The following is a 16,549-nucleotide window of genomic DNA, read 5'->3' on the forward strand; positions in this document are numbered from 1 at the left end:
GTAGCCTTTCTCTCTCTCTCTCTCTCTCTCTCTCTGTCTCTCTCTGTATCTGTCTCTCTCTCTCTCTCTCTCTCTCTGTATCTGTCTCTCTCTCTCTGTCTCTCTCTCTCTCTCTGTATCTGTCTCTCTCTCTCTCTGTCTCTCTCTGTCTCTCTCTCTCTGTATCTGTCTCTCTCTCTCTCTCTCTCTCTCTCTCTCTCTCTCTCTCTCTCTGTCTCTCTCTGTCTCTCTCTGTCTCTCTCTGTCTCTCTCTCTCTCTCTCTGTCTCTCTCTCTCTCTCTCTCTCTCTCTCTCTCTCTCTCTCTGTATCTGTCTCTCTCTGTCTCTCTCTGTCTCTCTCTCTCTGTATCTGTCTCTCTCTCTCTCTCTCTCTCTCTCTCTCTCTGTCTCTCTCTCTCTCTCTCTCTCTCTCTCTCTCTCGTATGCAACAGTAAAACTGTGTCAGCTGTATTAATGTGTTTATCAGCGAGCAGTACTGTTTTATTTGCACTTGAGAACAACTAAATTTGACAGAATGAGACGTTTATATTCATCTGGTTCCAAACAAAAAGAGAAAATGGGAAGAATCTCTTTGGATGTTTCTATGAAATCTTTCCCAAATTCTTTTTTCCCAAATTCCTCTGGATTTCCATTTAAAGGTTCTGGATTCCATTTTAATGGTTAAAATAAGTTTGCACTCAAAAAGCTTGTCTGAGTTATAAAAATAATTGAATGATTTAATTGAATGATAATAGGGCCCTTTGAAATGTTTTATATCACGGTTTGATTAATTGCACGACCCTACTTCAGATTTTTGTTTCATAATTTTTTTTTGACAAAAATCTATAACATTACGTGTGAGGCTGTAAATTCAGTTTTTATGATTCAGTTAGAGCTGAAACAACGAATCGATTTAATTGATTAAAATCGATTATTAAAATAGTTGTCAACTAATTTAGTCATCGATTCATTGCTTAATAACTTATTTGCCGTAAGCGGCTCATTTCGTGCATATTTCAAATCTGCGGTGACCAAAGTGTGGCAGTAATGAGCCACCGGAGGTTTTACTCAGCCAGTACAGCAGGAGAAGTAGCCAATAGCCAATAGCTGGCCTCGTTTTATGTCACGTGCTTCCCAAACAGCATCTCTGCAGCATTCAGCGTGATGTGGGAGTACTTTACTTTGAACCTTCAAAGAAGATTAACCTGTAAACTCCGCACTACTGAACTGTTTAAGGGGCCGTTCACATATCGCGTCTTTTGCGAGCTCATGTTCGTTATTTCCAATGTAGGCGCGCAGTATGCGCGCTCATAATGGAAGCGACGCGGTCGCGACGCGCCCGTTTTTCCAGGCACGTCCGCACCGCATCGAGTTAAAAACATTTCAACTTTTCAGAATGGGGCAAGCGCACCGCGGGTCATGTGACAAGAACTAACCAATCAGCTTCATCCTTTCCCGTAACAATGCTGAAAGCTCAGCCAAGATGAAGGAACAGCTGATCATAGTTGTATATGGATTTCCATTTTGAAATAAATTTAGTAGCAGAGCAACTGCAAGCGATTTTTAGAGCATCAAATCCATTTATCCTTTGCTGAAATTTCCGCGTCTTCAAGGAGAGAACGCCTCATTGTTGCTTAGCAACGGTAGACGCCTCAGGGGCGCTTCTGCGCGAGCGCTTTGGAAAGAAGGAGAAAGCGGTGCGCCTAGCGTTTTCCACGCGTTTTTAGGCGCGATATGTGAACGGCCCCTAAGACTTTTATTCGTGCAGATTCTCCAGTACAATGTTGTTTGCAAATGTTTAGTCGTAAAAGCTGATAACATTGCGTTTTAACAGTTAACATTTAAAGCTTTACAAACATGTTCTGTGATCAGTTTGTCGTTTACCAGTTCATAATTCAGTCGTGCAGCCTAATTATGACTGAATGAGAGAGGTAAATGTTTAAAGATATTTAATATAAATATATAAGTATTCACTGCTCTTTTTCACACAGCAGGTTTTTTGTGTGTGTCCAATTTTTTTTTCTGGACAACCTTCTGATGGATTTTACTTTAAATTGTGAGTTCCATTCAGGTTTTATGCCATTGGCACTTTATTCGAAGGATGGTTTACAATTTCACAGCATAAGCTATAAAGCTGTTTCCCAGTAAATAATAAAATACAACGCACTGCAATCTTATTCTGTTTTATCCTTATTCTTCGTGAAAATATGTTCTGAAAGATTCCTTAATAAGCTTTGTTCGGGATGTTAAACTACTTTAGGAGCTCTAAGGACTGCCATGGTGAAAACATTATTTGAAATCTCCTTGTGAAATTTGCTAGAGTATGGGTCAGTGTTCTGATTGCAGAAGAGTTTGACAAAGGATTACTAACACAATAAAACAACTCCAGGTATATTTTTGATGAAGATATGACAGTGCAAAATGGTTAAAATCTCTTAAAAATCTATGCTGAATGATAAAGACCCTTTATTAATAATTTACTTGGGGGGAAAAAATGGGAAAAACTCAAATTTAAGTACATAAACCGATTAATCGTAAAAATAATCGACAGATTAATCGATTATCAAAATAATCGTTAGTTGCAGCCCTAGATTCAGTAATTCTGTCTGCGTCTGTCCATATTGTGGAAATGCTATAAATGCATGAATTTAATAATTGTAAAACACTTAATTGATTGGATTATCTGGAAATAATCATGACCACACAGTGACTGAGAATCCCAATGTTTTCCGTTGAATCTGAAGCTGTATTAAGTGCAGTGCTGATGTGAAAGGATTCGCTCATTAATGATCCGCAGCAGGATCTTTACCGCATGAGGAAAATATGTTGAAACTGAATGTGTTTCAGACCGTGTGTGAGCTCTTCTCTGCTCATCTCAGAGCCAACTTCACTTCTTTTCCTTTAGTCTCATCTGCCAGACACACACACACACACAAACACACACTCGCGGTGTGGAAAGTGTCGGTGTTGTGAAATCCAGCGAGCGTCTAATAACTCTCATGATGTTCTGACGTGCCAAACTTTACCAACGCTGCTTTCACATACACTTTTTGTGGAAACAATCTCACCGTGAGTGTTTTACATATAATCTGTCATATATAACGCTCACGCGTGTTTGTCGTTTAGCTCGCGGCGCTAAAAATAACCGCTCTGACTCTGATTAAACTAACGGCGTATAACAACCTTATTTGCAGAAAATGTGTTGAACAAATTTGAGGTGTGCGGCAGAAAGACACAATGAGCTGCTTGTTTGTCTGAACTGAGGAGGAGGGAGAGATACCACACACACACACACACACACACACACACACACACACACACACACACACACGCTCTCAGCAGATGTTGAAGACACAGAAAGTGTGGGTGTCTGGTTATTTTATGGCTCTTCATTTGGAATTACTGAGGTAATAAACAGGAACTAGAATCGAGACTGACATTCCTCACGTCTTTGCTGTTTTTTCAATCTGAGGGACACCCTTTTGATATATAAAGAGGTTTTGTGGTCAGAGACGGTTCATAAATGAGCTTCTCGACATTCCTCTCGACTTCCTTGTTTTGCGTCGGATGCTGTATTCACACGTCTGTGTCTCCAGAGGATCTGCTCTGGCACGTCTCGCGTCTTATCTCTCGCTCTCTCAACACCTTAGACTCATTCCTCCTTCACTTCACAAAAGCACAGCCTTCCCATCATGCCTCTGTGCACCGCTCAACACAACGGTTTAATGCTTTTTTTTTTTTTTAAAGGTGTTTGTTTTTCTCTGTGGGCTTTTCTTAAACGAGAGCGAGGAATATTAGAGGTTCAGATTTCTGCCTTGAGCTGAAGATGAGAAACAGAAACATTGAAAATAATGTGTGTTTTATGGCACACACACACACACATTTATATAAATATATATAGATCTGCATGTTGCACGGCTATATTTTAAGTTTTAAGTTCTTGTCTCTTGACTAATGAAGAATTTTCAGGGAGTTTAAGCTTAGTTTGTTTTTAAGCTAGTTTGCTTTTGTTTCATTTAAACCCTTTTAGACTAGTTTCACCTTTTAAATACTAGTTTAAGCTCTTTTATGCTAGTTTTGTAGGCTAGTTTATTCTCCTGTAGACTAATTTAAGCCAAACTTTGACTAGTTTATGCTCCGTTTTACTAGTTTATGGTCATTTAGACTAGTTTAAGCTCATTGTCAGTATATATTAATATATTCTGTTACGCTCAATTTCAGCCGTATAAACTCAAGCCGTGTGTGTGTGACTGTCTGAAGCTTTAGACCTGTGATTCCAGGGAATGTTTTCAGCACGTCTGACACACAAAGGCGGCTCTGTGTCCTCCGTGTTTCTAACAAGCAGCTCCTGGACTGCAATTTAGGAGGCGTGCAGCTTGGTAAATTGCTGGGCTTGTCAGCGGTGTTTTCACTGAGGGAATGGGCTTCATCATCCGCGTAATTGCCAGGGTTTTTTTTTTAAATACCTTGTTAGCAATTACCTTATAAACCAAATAACACACTTCTGAACCCAACGGCGGTTTTGTGCTGCTGAGAGGCGAGCAGCGACGCTATTCACCTGTGCGCAGATATCTCTCTTTAATAACCTCTTCTTGTGTTTTCAGAGCAAACAACAGGATCTCGAGGATCTCGGCAGAGCGGCTCGGATCGCTGGTCGCACTGGAGATGCTGGACCTTAGCAACAACAATATTATGGAGGTTCACGCCGGGGCTTTTCCTCCTCTTCCTCTGAAAAACCTGTGAGTCCTTCTTCTGTTCTCATCTGACCTGCTTTCCAGAAACTGTCAGGAGTCTAACATCAGCTCACTGTGTCAGTCACCTTTCAGACTTGTTTAAGCTCCTTTAGACTAGTTTAAGCTCTTTCAGACAAATATATGCTTCTTTAGACTAGTTTAAGCTCTTTCAGACAAGTATATGCTTTTTTAGACTAGTTTATGCTGCTTTAGACTAGTTTAAGATCTTTCAGACAAGTATATGCTTCTTTAGACTAGTTTAAGCTCTTTCAGACAAGTATATGCTTCTTTAGACTAGTTTAAGCTCTTTCAGACAAGTATATGCTTCTTTAGACTAGTTTAAGCTCTTTCAGACTTGTTTAAGCTCCTTTAGACTAGTTTAAGCTCTTTCAGACAAGTATATGCTCCTTTAGACTAGTTTAAGCTCTTTCAGACAAGTATATGCTTCTTTAGACTAGTTTAAGCTCTTTCAGACAAGTATATGCTTTTTTAGACTAGTTTATGCTGCTTTAGACTAGTTTAAGCTCTTTCAGACAAGTATATGCTTCTTTAGACTAGTTTATGCTTCTTTAGACTAGTTTAAGCTCTTTCAGACAAGTATATGCTTCTTTAGACTAGTTTATGCTTCTTTAGACTAGATTAAGCTCTTTCAGACAAGTATATGCTTCTTTAGACTAGTTTATGCTTCTTTAGACTAGTTTAAGCTCTTTCAGACAGGTATATGCTTCTTTAGACTAGTTTATGCTTCTTTAGACTAGTTTAAGCTCTTTCAGACAAGTATATGCTTCTTTAGACTAGTTTAAGCTCTTTCAGACAAGTATATGCTTCTTTAGACTAGTTTATGCTTTTTTAGACTGGTTTAAGCTCTTTCAGACAAGTATATGCTTCTTTAGACTAGTTTATGCTTCTTTAGACTAGTTTAAGCTCTTTCAGACAAGTATATGCTTCTTTAGACTAGTTTAAGCTCTGCTCTTTCAGACAAGTATATGCTTCTTTAGATTAGTTTATTCTCATGTAGACTAGTTTAAGCTCTTTCAGACAAGTATATGCTTCTTTAGACTAGTTTAAGCTCTTTCAGACAAGTATATGCTTCTTTGGACTAGTTTAAGCTCTTTCAGACAAGTATATGCTTCTTTAGACTAGTTTAAGCTCTTTCAGACTAGTTTATGCTTCTTTAGACTATTTTAAGCTCTTTCAGACAAGTATATGCTTCTTTAGACTAGTTTAAGCTCTTTCAGACAAGTATATGCTTCTTTAGACTAGTTTATGCATCTTTAGACTAGTTTAAGCTCTTTCAGACTAGTTTATGCTTCTTTAGACTAGTTTAAGCTCTTTCAGACAAGTATATGCTTCTTTAGACTAGTTTAAGCTCTTTCAGACAAGTATATGCTTCTTTAGACTAGTTTAAGAACTTTTAGACAAGTATATGCTTTGTTAGACTAGTTTATTCTCATTTAGACTAGTTTAAGCTCTTTCAGACAAGTATATGCTTCTTTGGACTAGTTTAAGCTCTTTCAGACAAGTATATGCTTTGTTAGACTAGTTTATTCTCATTTAGACTAGTTTAAGCTCTTTCAGACAAGTATATGCTTCTTTGGACTAGTTTAAGCTCTTTCAGACAAGTATATGCTTCTTTAGACTAGTTTAAGCTCTTTCAGACTTGTTTAAGCTCCTTTAGACTAGTTTAAGCTCTTTCAGACAAGTATATGCTCCTTTAGACTAGTTTAAGCTCTTTCAGACAAGTATATGCTTCTTTAGACTAGTTTAAGCTCTTTCAGACAAGTATATGCTTTTTTAGACTAGTTTATGCTGCTTTAGACTAGTTTAAGCTCTTTCAGACAAGTATATGCTTCTTTAGACTAGTTTATGCTTCTTTAGACTAGTTTAAGCTCTTTCAGACAAGTATATGCTTCTTTAGACTAGTTTATGCTTCTTTAGACTAGATTAAGCTCTTTCAGACAAGTATATGCTTCTTTAGACTAGTTTATGCTTCTTTAGACTAGTTTAAGCTCTTTCAGACAGGTATATGCTTCTTTAGACTAGTTTATGCTTCTTTAGACTAGTTTAAGCTCTTTCAGACAAGTATATGCTTCTTTAGACTAGTTTAAGCTCTTTCAGACAAGTATATGCTTCTTTAGACTAGTTTATGCTTTTTTAGACTGGTTTAAGCTCTTTCAGACAAGTATATGCTTCTTTAGACTAGTTTATGCTTCTTTAGACTAGTTTAAGCTCTTTCAGACAAGTATATGCTTCTTTAGACTAGTTTAAGCTCTGCTCTTTCAGACAAGTATATGCTTCTTTAGATTAGTTTATTCTCATGTAGACTAGTTTAAGCTCTTTCAGACAAGTATATGCTTCTTTAGACTAGTTTAAGCTCTTTCAGACAAGTATATGCTTCTTTGGACTAGTTTAAGCTCTTTCAGACAAGTATATGCTTCTTTAGACTAGTTTAAGCTCTTTCAGACTAGTTTATGCTTCTTTAGACTATTTTAAGCTCTTTCAGACAAGTATATGCTTCTTTAGACTAGTTTAAGCTCTTTCAGACAAGTATATGCTTCTTTAGACTAGTTTATGCATCTTTAGACTAGTTTAAGCTCTTTCAGACTAGTTTATGCTTCTTTAGACTAGTTTAAGCTCTTTCAGACAAGTATATGCTTCTTTAGACTAGTTTAAGCTCTTTCAGACAAGTATATGCTTCTTTAGACTAGTTTAAGAACTTTTAGACAAGTATATGCTTTGTTAGACTAGTTTATTCTCATTTAGACTAGTTTAAGCTCTTTCAGACAAGTATATGCTTCTTTGGACTAGTTTAAGCTCTTTCAGACAAGTATATGCTTTGTTAGACTAGTTTATTCTCATTTAGACTAGTTTAAGCTCTTTCAGACAAGTATATGCTTCTTTGGACTAGTTTAAGCTCTTTCAGACAAGTATATGCTTCTTTAGACTAGTTTAAGCTCTTTCAGACTAGTTTATGCTTCTTTAGACTAGTTTAAGCTCTTTCAGACAAGTATATGCTTCTTTAGACTAGTTTAAGCTCTTTCAGACAAGTATATGCTTCTTTAGACTAGTTTAAGAACTTTTAGACAAGTATATGCTTTGTTAGACTAGTTTATTCTCATTTAGACTAGTTTAAGCTCTTTCAGACAAGTATATGCTTCTTTGGACTAGTTTAAGCTCTTTCAGACAAGTATATGCTTTGTTAGACTAGTTTATTCTCATTTAGACTAGTTTAAGCTCTTTCAGACAAGTATATGCTTCTTTGGACTAGTTTAAGCTCTTTCAGACAAGTATATGCTTCTTTAGACTAGTTTAAGCTCTTTCAGACTTGTTTAAGCTCCTTTAGACTAGTTTAAGCTCTTTCAGACAAGTATATGCTCCTTTAGACTAGTTTAAGCTCTTTCAGACAAGTATATGCTTCTTTAGACTAGTTTAAGCTCTTTCAGACAAGTATATGCTTTTTTAGACTAGTTTATGCTGCTTTAGACTAGTTTAAGCTCTTTCAGACAAGTATATGCTTCTTTAGACTAGTTTATGCTTCTTTAGACTAGTTTAAGCTCTTTCAGACAAGTATATGCTTCTTTAGACTAGTTTATGCTTCTTTAGACTAGATTAAGCTCTTTCAGACAAGTATATGCTTCTTTAGACTAGTTTATGCTTCTTTAGACTAGTTTAAGCTCTTTCAGACAGGTATATGCTTCTTTAGACTAGTTTATGCTTCTTTAGACTAGTTTAAGCTCTTTCAGACAAGTATATGCTTCTTTAGACTAGTTTAAGCTCTTTCAGACAAGTATATGCTTCTTTAGACTAGTTTATGCTTTTTTAGACTGGTTTAAGCTCTTTCAGACAAGTATATGCTTCTTTAGACTAGTTTATGCTTCTTTAGACTAGTTTAAGCTCTTTCAGACAAGTATATGCTTCTTTAGACTAGTTTAAGCTCTGCTCTTTCAGACAAGTATATGCTTCTTTAGATTAGTTTATTCTCATGTAGACTAGTTTAAGCTCTTTCAGACAAGTATATGCTTCTTTAGACTAGTTTAAGCTCTTTCAGACAAGTATATGCTTCTTTGGACTAGTTTAAGCTCTTTCAGACAAGTATATGCTTCTTTAGACTAGTTTAAGCTCTTTCAGACTAGTTTATGCTTCTTTAGACTATTTTAAGCTCTTTCAGACAAGTATATGCTTCTTTAGACTAGTTTAAGCTCTTTCAGACAAGTATATGCTTCTTTAGACTAGTTTATGCATCTTTAGACTAGTTTAAGCTCTTTCAGACTAGTTTATGCTTCTTTAGACTAGTTTAAGCTCTTTCAGACAAGTATATGCTTCTTTAGACTAGTTTAAGCTCTTTCAGACAAGTATATGCTTCTTTAGACTAGTTTAAGAACTTTTAGACAAGTATATGCTTTGTTAGACTAGTTTATTCTCATTTAGACTAGTTTAAGCTCTTTCAGACAAGTATATGCTTCTTTGGACTAGTTTAAGCTCTTTCAGACAAGTATATGCTTTGTTAGACTAGTTTATTCTCATTTAGACTAGTTTAAGCTCTTTCAGACAAGTATATGCTTCTTTGGACTAGTTTAAGCTCTTTCAGACAAGTATATGCTTCTTTAGACTAGTTTAAGCTCTTTCAGACTAGTTTATGCTTCTTTAGACTAGTTTAAGCTCTTTCAGACAAGTATATGCTTCTTTAGACTAGTTTAAGAACTTTTAGACAAGTATATGCTTTGTTAGACTAGTTTATTCTCATTTAGACTAGTTTAAGCTCTTTTAGACTAGTCTATGCTCCTTTAGACTAGTTTAAGCTAGTTTAGACTATACTAAACATTCAGTGTAAACAGAGACTTATGTCGTGTCAGATGAGGCTAGCGCAGCCTGTCTACATGAGAGAGAGATAGACAAAACAAATTATTTCAGCAGCACACACACAAAGTTTTATAGACTGAAAAATGAAAAGAATTATAATATATGATATAGGTAAGCAACATTACACGACCAAAATGTTTCCCTGCATATCAACAGGATTGCAATGCTGTGTTTCTTCTTCAGGTTAATGGATAATAACCGTATTTCCACGCTGGAGCACGGCTGCTTCAGTAATCTGTCCGGCTCGCTGCTGGTGTTAAAGCTCAATAAAAACCGCCTGAGCTCCATCCCGCCCAAGATCTTTCCTCTTCCGCTCCTGCAGCACCTGTAAGTGACACGCTCTCGTCCGTCTCCTGCCATGGCGTGCTTGTTCCTGACCGCTGTGCTTGTGTGTGACAGAGAGCTGAGCAGGAACCGTGTGCGGCGCATCAAGGGTCTGACGTTCCACGGGCTCCACGGCCTGTGCTCGCTGAAGATCCAGAGGAACGGCATCAGGCGGCTCATGGACGGTGCTTTCTGGGGTCTGAACAACATGGAAGTCCTGTGAGTGGAGCGGACACGTGTGACGACGAGCTCATGTTTAATCCAGAACTCGTGTGTGATGTGTGTGTGTGTGTGTGTGTGAGAGCAGGCAGCTGGAGCACAATAACCTGACGGAGGTGAGCAAAGGCTGGCTCTACGGCCTCCTGACGCTGCAGCAGCTGCATCTGTCACACAACGCCATCAGCCGCATCAAACCAGACGCTTGGGAGTCCTGCCAGAAACTCTCTGAGCTGTGAGTCATCCTCACCTCTCTGTCCCACCATGCTTAAGTACAGACCGGGAAAACGGGAAACGTGTTGCTCTTCTGCGGTCGTTTTCTCACATCAGTCTTTTTTCAGTGTTTTGTTTTTGAGAGGTCGAGCTCTGTTTACATTGACATTAGGTCATTTTAAAGACAAAGTTTAAGCGCTTTTTATTTTCTATTTTAAGTATTTTTAGACTACACTGTAAAAAAAAAAAAAAAAAAAAAAGTTTTGAAATTGTAAAAGAAGCAAAGATATTCGTAGTGCATTTTACAGGAACGTTGTGTTTTTGTCTTGTTTTTTTTTTTAAATCAAGATTTACTTTTTCAGTGTCTGTCGATGCATGAGAAATGTAATCTTTATTCAAAGGGAAAACATGCCACGTTAGCAGATTTTTTTTTCTTGTTTTAAACAACGAAGCTTAATATTTTAAGTCGTTGGAGAAAGTTGCATTCTATCACAAAAACAGACCACGGTTATCAAAAGTATGGGAATACTTTAAACAGAGGCCAAATAAAATGGTCCTTTGTTCATGACGGCTGCACAACTGCGATGCACGATCACCTCCGAGGAAAACATCCTGGCGCTCTCCGGTGTTACGGTTTAACTGGTTACCGTGTGATCTGTGACCAACTTCCTGGTTCAGGATGCAGATGTGCTGGACCGACCGCAGCAGATTCGGCGATTCTGAAAGCACAAACTGATGTGATATTATTAAGTGTCTAATAAACGCAGACTTGCTCATTGCATGATTCTGATATTCTTGTAAAGATTAAAAGTTATTGATATGATCACCCGTAGCGGCTGAAGTAAGTAGGATAAACAAAAAAATAAATGAAAGAGCTTCTGGCTGCTGTTTTGTTGAATCTCAGTATTTTGGTTCTCTATCTGTCAGCGATCTGCGCTGGAACCAGTTGAGCCGTTTGGAGGAAGGCAGTTTCGTCGGACTCGGTGTCCTCGAGCAGCTCCACATCGGAAACAACCGCATCAGTTTCATCGCTGACGGAGCGTTTCGAGGCCTCGCAAACCTGCAGACGCTGTGAGTTCGTCTCAGATTTCAAATTCTGTTTATTTAGCTTTACGACTCGTCTTCTCCAGATGTGGATTTTAACTGGTTTCTCTGATTCCTCGCGCCCTCCAGAGATCTGAAGTATAATGAGATCTCGTGGACCGTCGAGGACATGAACGGCCCTTTCTCTGCTCTCGACAATCTGAGGAAACTGTGAGTCATCTTACACGTATTTAGAGCGGACAAATTCAACGCATTTGACCTAGAGACATGTGATATCTTACACTGATGAACAGGACGACAACTGAACCTAAAATTCAAGATATGACACAAACATTACCCTTTTATATTTTATATTCATGTTGTCTGTTTTGCTCAATTTTGCAAATGAAAATTGCTTAATTAAATTAGTCGAGTTAACCAAGTGTGTCAATGATTCGGAGTCGCTTGCTTCGTTTCCGAATGAATCAGTCATTTGAGTGAATCAGTTGAGTTACTGATTCAATGACTCATTGGCCGTTTTGAACGAATCGGTTGTACGACTGATTCATATTCAGAGTATAATTGAATTTAAAAAGAATCAAAATATTTCTTTCTAAAGCCAAAATCGATGTGTGATTCGTTTTCCCGCTCCTCCAGGTTCCTCCAAGGCAATCGTATCCGATCGGTCACCAGGAAGTCCTTCGCAGGCCTGGACACGCTGGAGCAGCTGTGAGAGTCTCTCTTTCAGATCTGAGACGTTTGGTGATGATGCATGATTATTAAACGTCTGTTCTGTCCTCACATCACATGCAGGGACTTGAGCAACAACGCCATCATGTCGGTTCAAGCCAACGCTTTCTCTCAGATGAAGACGCTAGCAGAGCTGTACGTATGAATCTGTACTAAAGCCGCTCGTGAACCTGCGGTGATTGTTCACGTCTCTCTCTCGTCTCGTCAGGCACCTGAACACCTCCAGTCTGCTGTGTGACTGCCAGCTCAAGTGGTTTTCTCCGTGGGTGGCCGAGCACGCTTTCCTTCCTCTGGTGAACGCCAGCTGCGCCCATCCACATCTGCTCAAGGGCAAAAGCGTCTTCGCCGTCGCCCAGGAAGAGTTTGTGTGCGGTGAGTGCATTCTGGGATCTTATTCATGATTCCGTTTCTTGAAATTGCACAGAAGCTGTTCCTTTCACATTTACAACCAAAACGGTTGTGAACTTGACAAAAAAACTGTGTTTGTGTCTCTTGTTTTAGAAATAAACGAATACTTTTAATCATCAAGGACGCATTAAATTGATGAAAATGACAGTAAAGACATTTATAATGTTATAGATACTATTTTTTGACAAAATTAAAATAAATTGTAACGTAAATTAAAATAAGAGTGGAGTAATTATGATGAAAATTCACATGCGCATCACAGAAATAAATTACATTATAACAGATATCTACATAGAAGACAGTTATTTTAGACTGGAATAATATTTCAGAATATAATGTTTTTTACCGTATTTTTTTTATCAAATTAAAATAAATTCAAACATAAATTAAAATAAGACTGGAGTAATGATGGTGAAAATTCAGCTGCGCATCACAGGAATAATAAAATTTAATAATATATACACAATATATTGACACAGAAAACACTTTTTTAGACTTTTTCACAATATTACTGTTTTTACTGTATTGTTTATAAAACTAGAATAAATTAAAAGAAGACTGGAGTAATGATGCTGAAAATTCAGCTTTGCATCACAGGGATAATATTTAAATAGTTATTTTAAAATGTAATAATATTTCACAATATTACTGTTTTTACCGTATTTTTAATTTCAATAACGCAGCCTCAGTGAGCAGAAGAGATTTCTTTCAGAAACATGTTGAAAAATAGTATATGCAAAAAATCGACAAGACAAAACATAAAAAAAACGGTTCATGTTTGATATTTCTGTGCTTGGCAGATGATTTCCCCAAACCCCAGATCACCGTTCAGCCCGAGACACAATCAGCCATCAAAGACACCAACGTGACGTTCGTCTGCTCTGCGGCCAGCTCCAGCGACTCCCCGATGACCTTCGCCTGGAAGAAAGACAACGAGATCCTGAACGACGCTGAGATCCACAACCAGGCTCACCTGCGCTCTCCGGCCGGAGAGGTCAGCGAGGTCACCGAGTACACCACCACACTGCAGCTGCGCCACGTGGAGTTCACTAGTGAGGGCAGATACCAGTGCGTCATCTCCAACCACTTCGGCTCCTCGTACTCCACCAAAGCCAAACTCACCGTCCACAGTAAGAGTTCCCACAACAGACTCTGTATTTTAATTATTTTATGTTGATGAGAAATTTTATTTTAATATATCATTGCATGAAATTTCTAAGAACTTACCGGCATTAAAACATAAAAAAAAAAATATATATATGTATATATATATATATATATATATATATATATATAGCCTTAATATATTTTTGGTGTAGTTCATGCAAAATTATATATATATATATATATATATATAAATATTTTGTTGATAAGAAATTTTATTTGAATATATCATCGTATTAAAGTTATAACTCGTAATTGCTCAAACGAATCAACATAAATATTACTGTAAAAAGTTTTCAAACTAAATGAAATGAATAAACCTTGACTTACAGATGAATATTTCATGCTGCGGTGGTTATGTGTGACATATTCATGTTTATAAACCAACTTGTGTGCAGTTTGGGGGAAAAGGCTACACATATTTGCACCATTTTTTGACCAATAGAAACATTGAGAATTTTACAAAATATTTTTTGACGCTAATGGTCCTCCATACATTCCCGGGTCGTAATAATGGCGTAATAACGGTCCTCCATACATTCCCTTAAAACGTAATAATAATTTTGTTTCCTAACAAAACACTGCTTTCTTACTGTCCCAAATGTGTTAACATTGCAAAAGTTAGATTCCCTTGAGTTTGTGAAAACGGTCCCTCATCTGTTACCCATCCACCCACCCCCCCCCCCCCCCCCGCAGTGCTGCCGTTCTTCACCAAGAAGCCGATGGACCTGACGATCCGCGCCGGAGCCACCGCGCGTCTGGAGTGTGCTGCTAGCGGACACCCGTCTCCTCAGATCGCCTGGCAGAAGGACGGAGGCACAGACTTCCCTGCGGCCCGCGAGCGCCGGATGCACGTCATGCCCAGAGACGACGTGTTCTTCATCGTGGACGTGAAGACGGAGGACATCGGCGTCTACAGCTGTACTGCACAGAACACAGCTGGAGCCGTCTCTGCTAACGCTACGCTAACAGTGCTAGGTAACAGGATCACAATTATATTCAATTAAATATTCAAAGTAGCTAAAAACTAAAATATATAACGAAAAAAAAGAAAGACTGTATGCTAAATAAAAAAAAAATCAAATGTAATGCATAGAAATCATTCAAAAGGCAGTTTTTCTAGAAACCTACTTGTATAATATAACGGTTTAATATATTTATTAAAAAACTTAATGCTAAAATTCTATCAACAGTTTAATATATATTATATATATATATATATATATATATGTCCAAGTAAGTATAATCAAACATACATTAAACAATTAAACAATAAAGACATCACTAACAGGTAATGTAATATAGTAATATATTCAAAATTTTATCAAACATAACTTACTAGCACTAGCTGTATCTAATGTTTAAAAATCATTTTATATATTTTTCTGTTTTCCTCCAAAACTTTCTTTAGTGTCTTCTAATGCATGCATAAAATATTTAGTTTTTTTTTTGTGTGTATTATGTAATTAAAAACTTTTTTTATTTTTTATTATTATATAGCGATCTTTCACAACACGTTAAAAAAAAACAAAAAAAAAAACAAACCAAACCCACATTTACAAAAATTGAAAGCTGTGACTTTTACACATCAAAGGTGACAGAGCACAAAAATGACAGATTTATTAGATGCGAGGTGCTACGAATAATGTTTAGTGAAGATTTATTTTAGTGGTTGTTCTGGATGAGATCTTTGTGTGTGATGGAATGCCGTCCCGTTCTTCCGCAGAGACGCCGTCGTTCCTGCGTCCGCTGCTGGACCGTGTGGTGGTGAAGGGCGAGACCGCGGTGCTGCAGTGTATCGCTGGAGGAAGTCCTCCGCCTCGACTCAACTGGACCAAAGACCACAGTCCGCTGCAGGCGACCGAGAGACACTTCTTCGCCGCCGCAAACCAGCTGCTGATCATCGTGGACGCCGCGGACGGAGACGCAGGGACCTACACCTGCGAGATGTCCAACCCGCTGGGCACGGAGCGAGGGAACCTGCGTCTGGCCGTCCTGCCCAACCCAAACTGTGAGTCGGGGCCGGCGTCCGGCGGGGCTCTGGGGCCGGAGGAGGACGGCTGGACCACGGTGGGCATCGTGATCATCGCTGTGGTGTGCTGCGTGGTGGGAACCTCGCTGGTGTGGGTCGTGATCATCTACCACACGCGCCGACGCAACGAGGACTGCAGCGTCACCAACACAGGCCAGTCCTGACCCCACATCACACGCTTTTAATAAAGAGCCGTAACATGCTCTGAGAGTCACTTCAGGAGCATCTGACCGTTTGATTGGAGTAAAACTAGCTTTATATCACATGCACAGAACTGTAAAGGTATTCACAGCAACCCGTCAAAATAAAAGTCCGGTTTGATTTGAAGACATTGTGCCTAGAATAAAATGCAACAAATGTTATTTTTCACGTTTTAATTTTAATAGTAAATTCAAGGCTAGTTTAAGAATATAATGAATAAAGTAAATTTTTAATGCGTTCTGATAATTAGACATGCTAAAACAGAATTTGGTAACGATAAAAAAATACGGTGAGAAAAAAAAATTAATTAACCTAAATATGTAATTTTTGTAAATCTTTAATAAATTGTTGTGAAAACGTATAGCTTTTTTTAATAGACTGTTTGATTGGAGTAAAACTAGCTTTATATCACATGCACAGAACTGTAAAGGTATTCACAGCAACCCGTCAAAATAAAAGTCCGGTTTGATTAGAAGACATTGAATTGAAGACAAACTTTATTTTTCACGTTTTAATTTTAATAGTAGATTCCGTATGTTTGCTAGAAAATAAACTTCACTTAGTTTTCAATAATTAAAAGACAAATTAAAAAAACGTTTGTGCTTGCATTTGATAGCCAGAATGTAAATGTAAATACACACAAAAA

At 37.9% G+C, this 16,549-nt stretch overlaps 1 protein-coding gene across 3 annotated transcripts in view; it reads left to right on the forward strand.

Annotated features, from left to right (window-relative positions):
• LOC132098608 (leucine-rich repeats and immunoglobulin-like domains protein 3) overlaps positions 1-16,549 on the forward strand; it is a 49,301-nt gene that overhangs the window by 25,818 nt on the left and 6,934 nt on the right. For all 3 annotated transcript variants that reach the window (XM_059504672.1, XM_059504670.1, XM_059504671.1), the window contains exons 4-15: positions 4,584-4,718; positions 9,756-9,899; positions 9,972-10,115; positions 10,204-10,347; positions 11,253-11,396; positions 11,499-11,579; positions 12,006-12,077; positions 12,162-12,233; positions 12,307-12,470; positions 13,307-13,636; positions 14,367-14,648; positions 15,397-15,855. In XM_059504672.1, the coding sequence (XP_059360655.1) occupies positions 4,584-4,718; positions 9,756-9,899; positions 9,972-10,115; positions 10,204-10,347; positions 11,253-11,396; positions 11,499-11,579; positions 12,006-12,077; positions 12,162-12,233; positions 12,307-12,470; positions 13,307-13,636; positions 14,367-14,648; positions 15,397-15,855 (2,171 nt within the window). The remainder of the gene's footprint in view (positions 1-4,583; positions 4,719-9,755; positions 9,900-9,971; positions 10,116-10,203; positions 10,348-11,252; positions 11,397-11,498; positions 11,580-12,005; positions 12,078-12,161; positions 12,234-12,306; positions 12,471-13,306; positions 13,637-14,366; positions 14,649-15,396; positions 15,856-16,549) is intronic.

The sequence above is a fragment of the Carassius carassius genome, chromosome 22 (assembly GCF_963082965.1).
Source record: "Carassius carassius chromosome 22, fCarCar2.1, whole genome shotgun sequence".
NCBI classification, from domain to species: domain Eukaryota; kingdom Metazoa; phylum Chordata; class Actinopteri; order Cypriniformes; family Cyprinidae; genus Carassius; species Carassius carassius.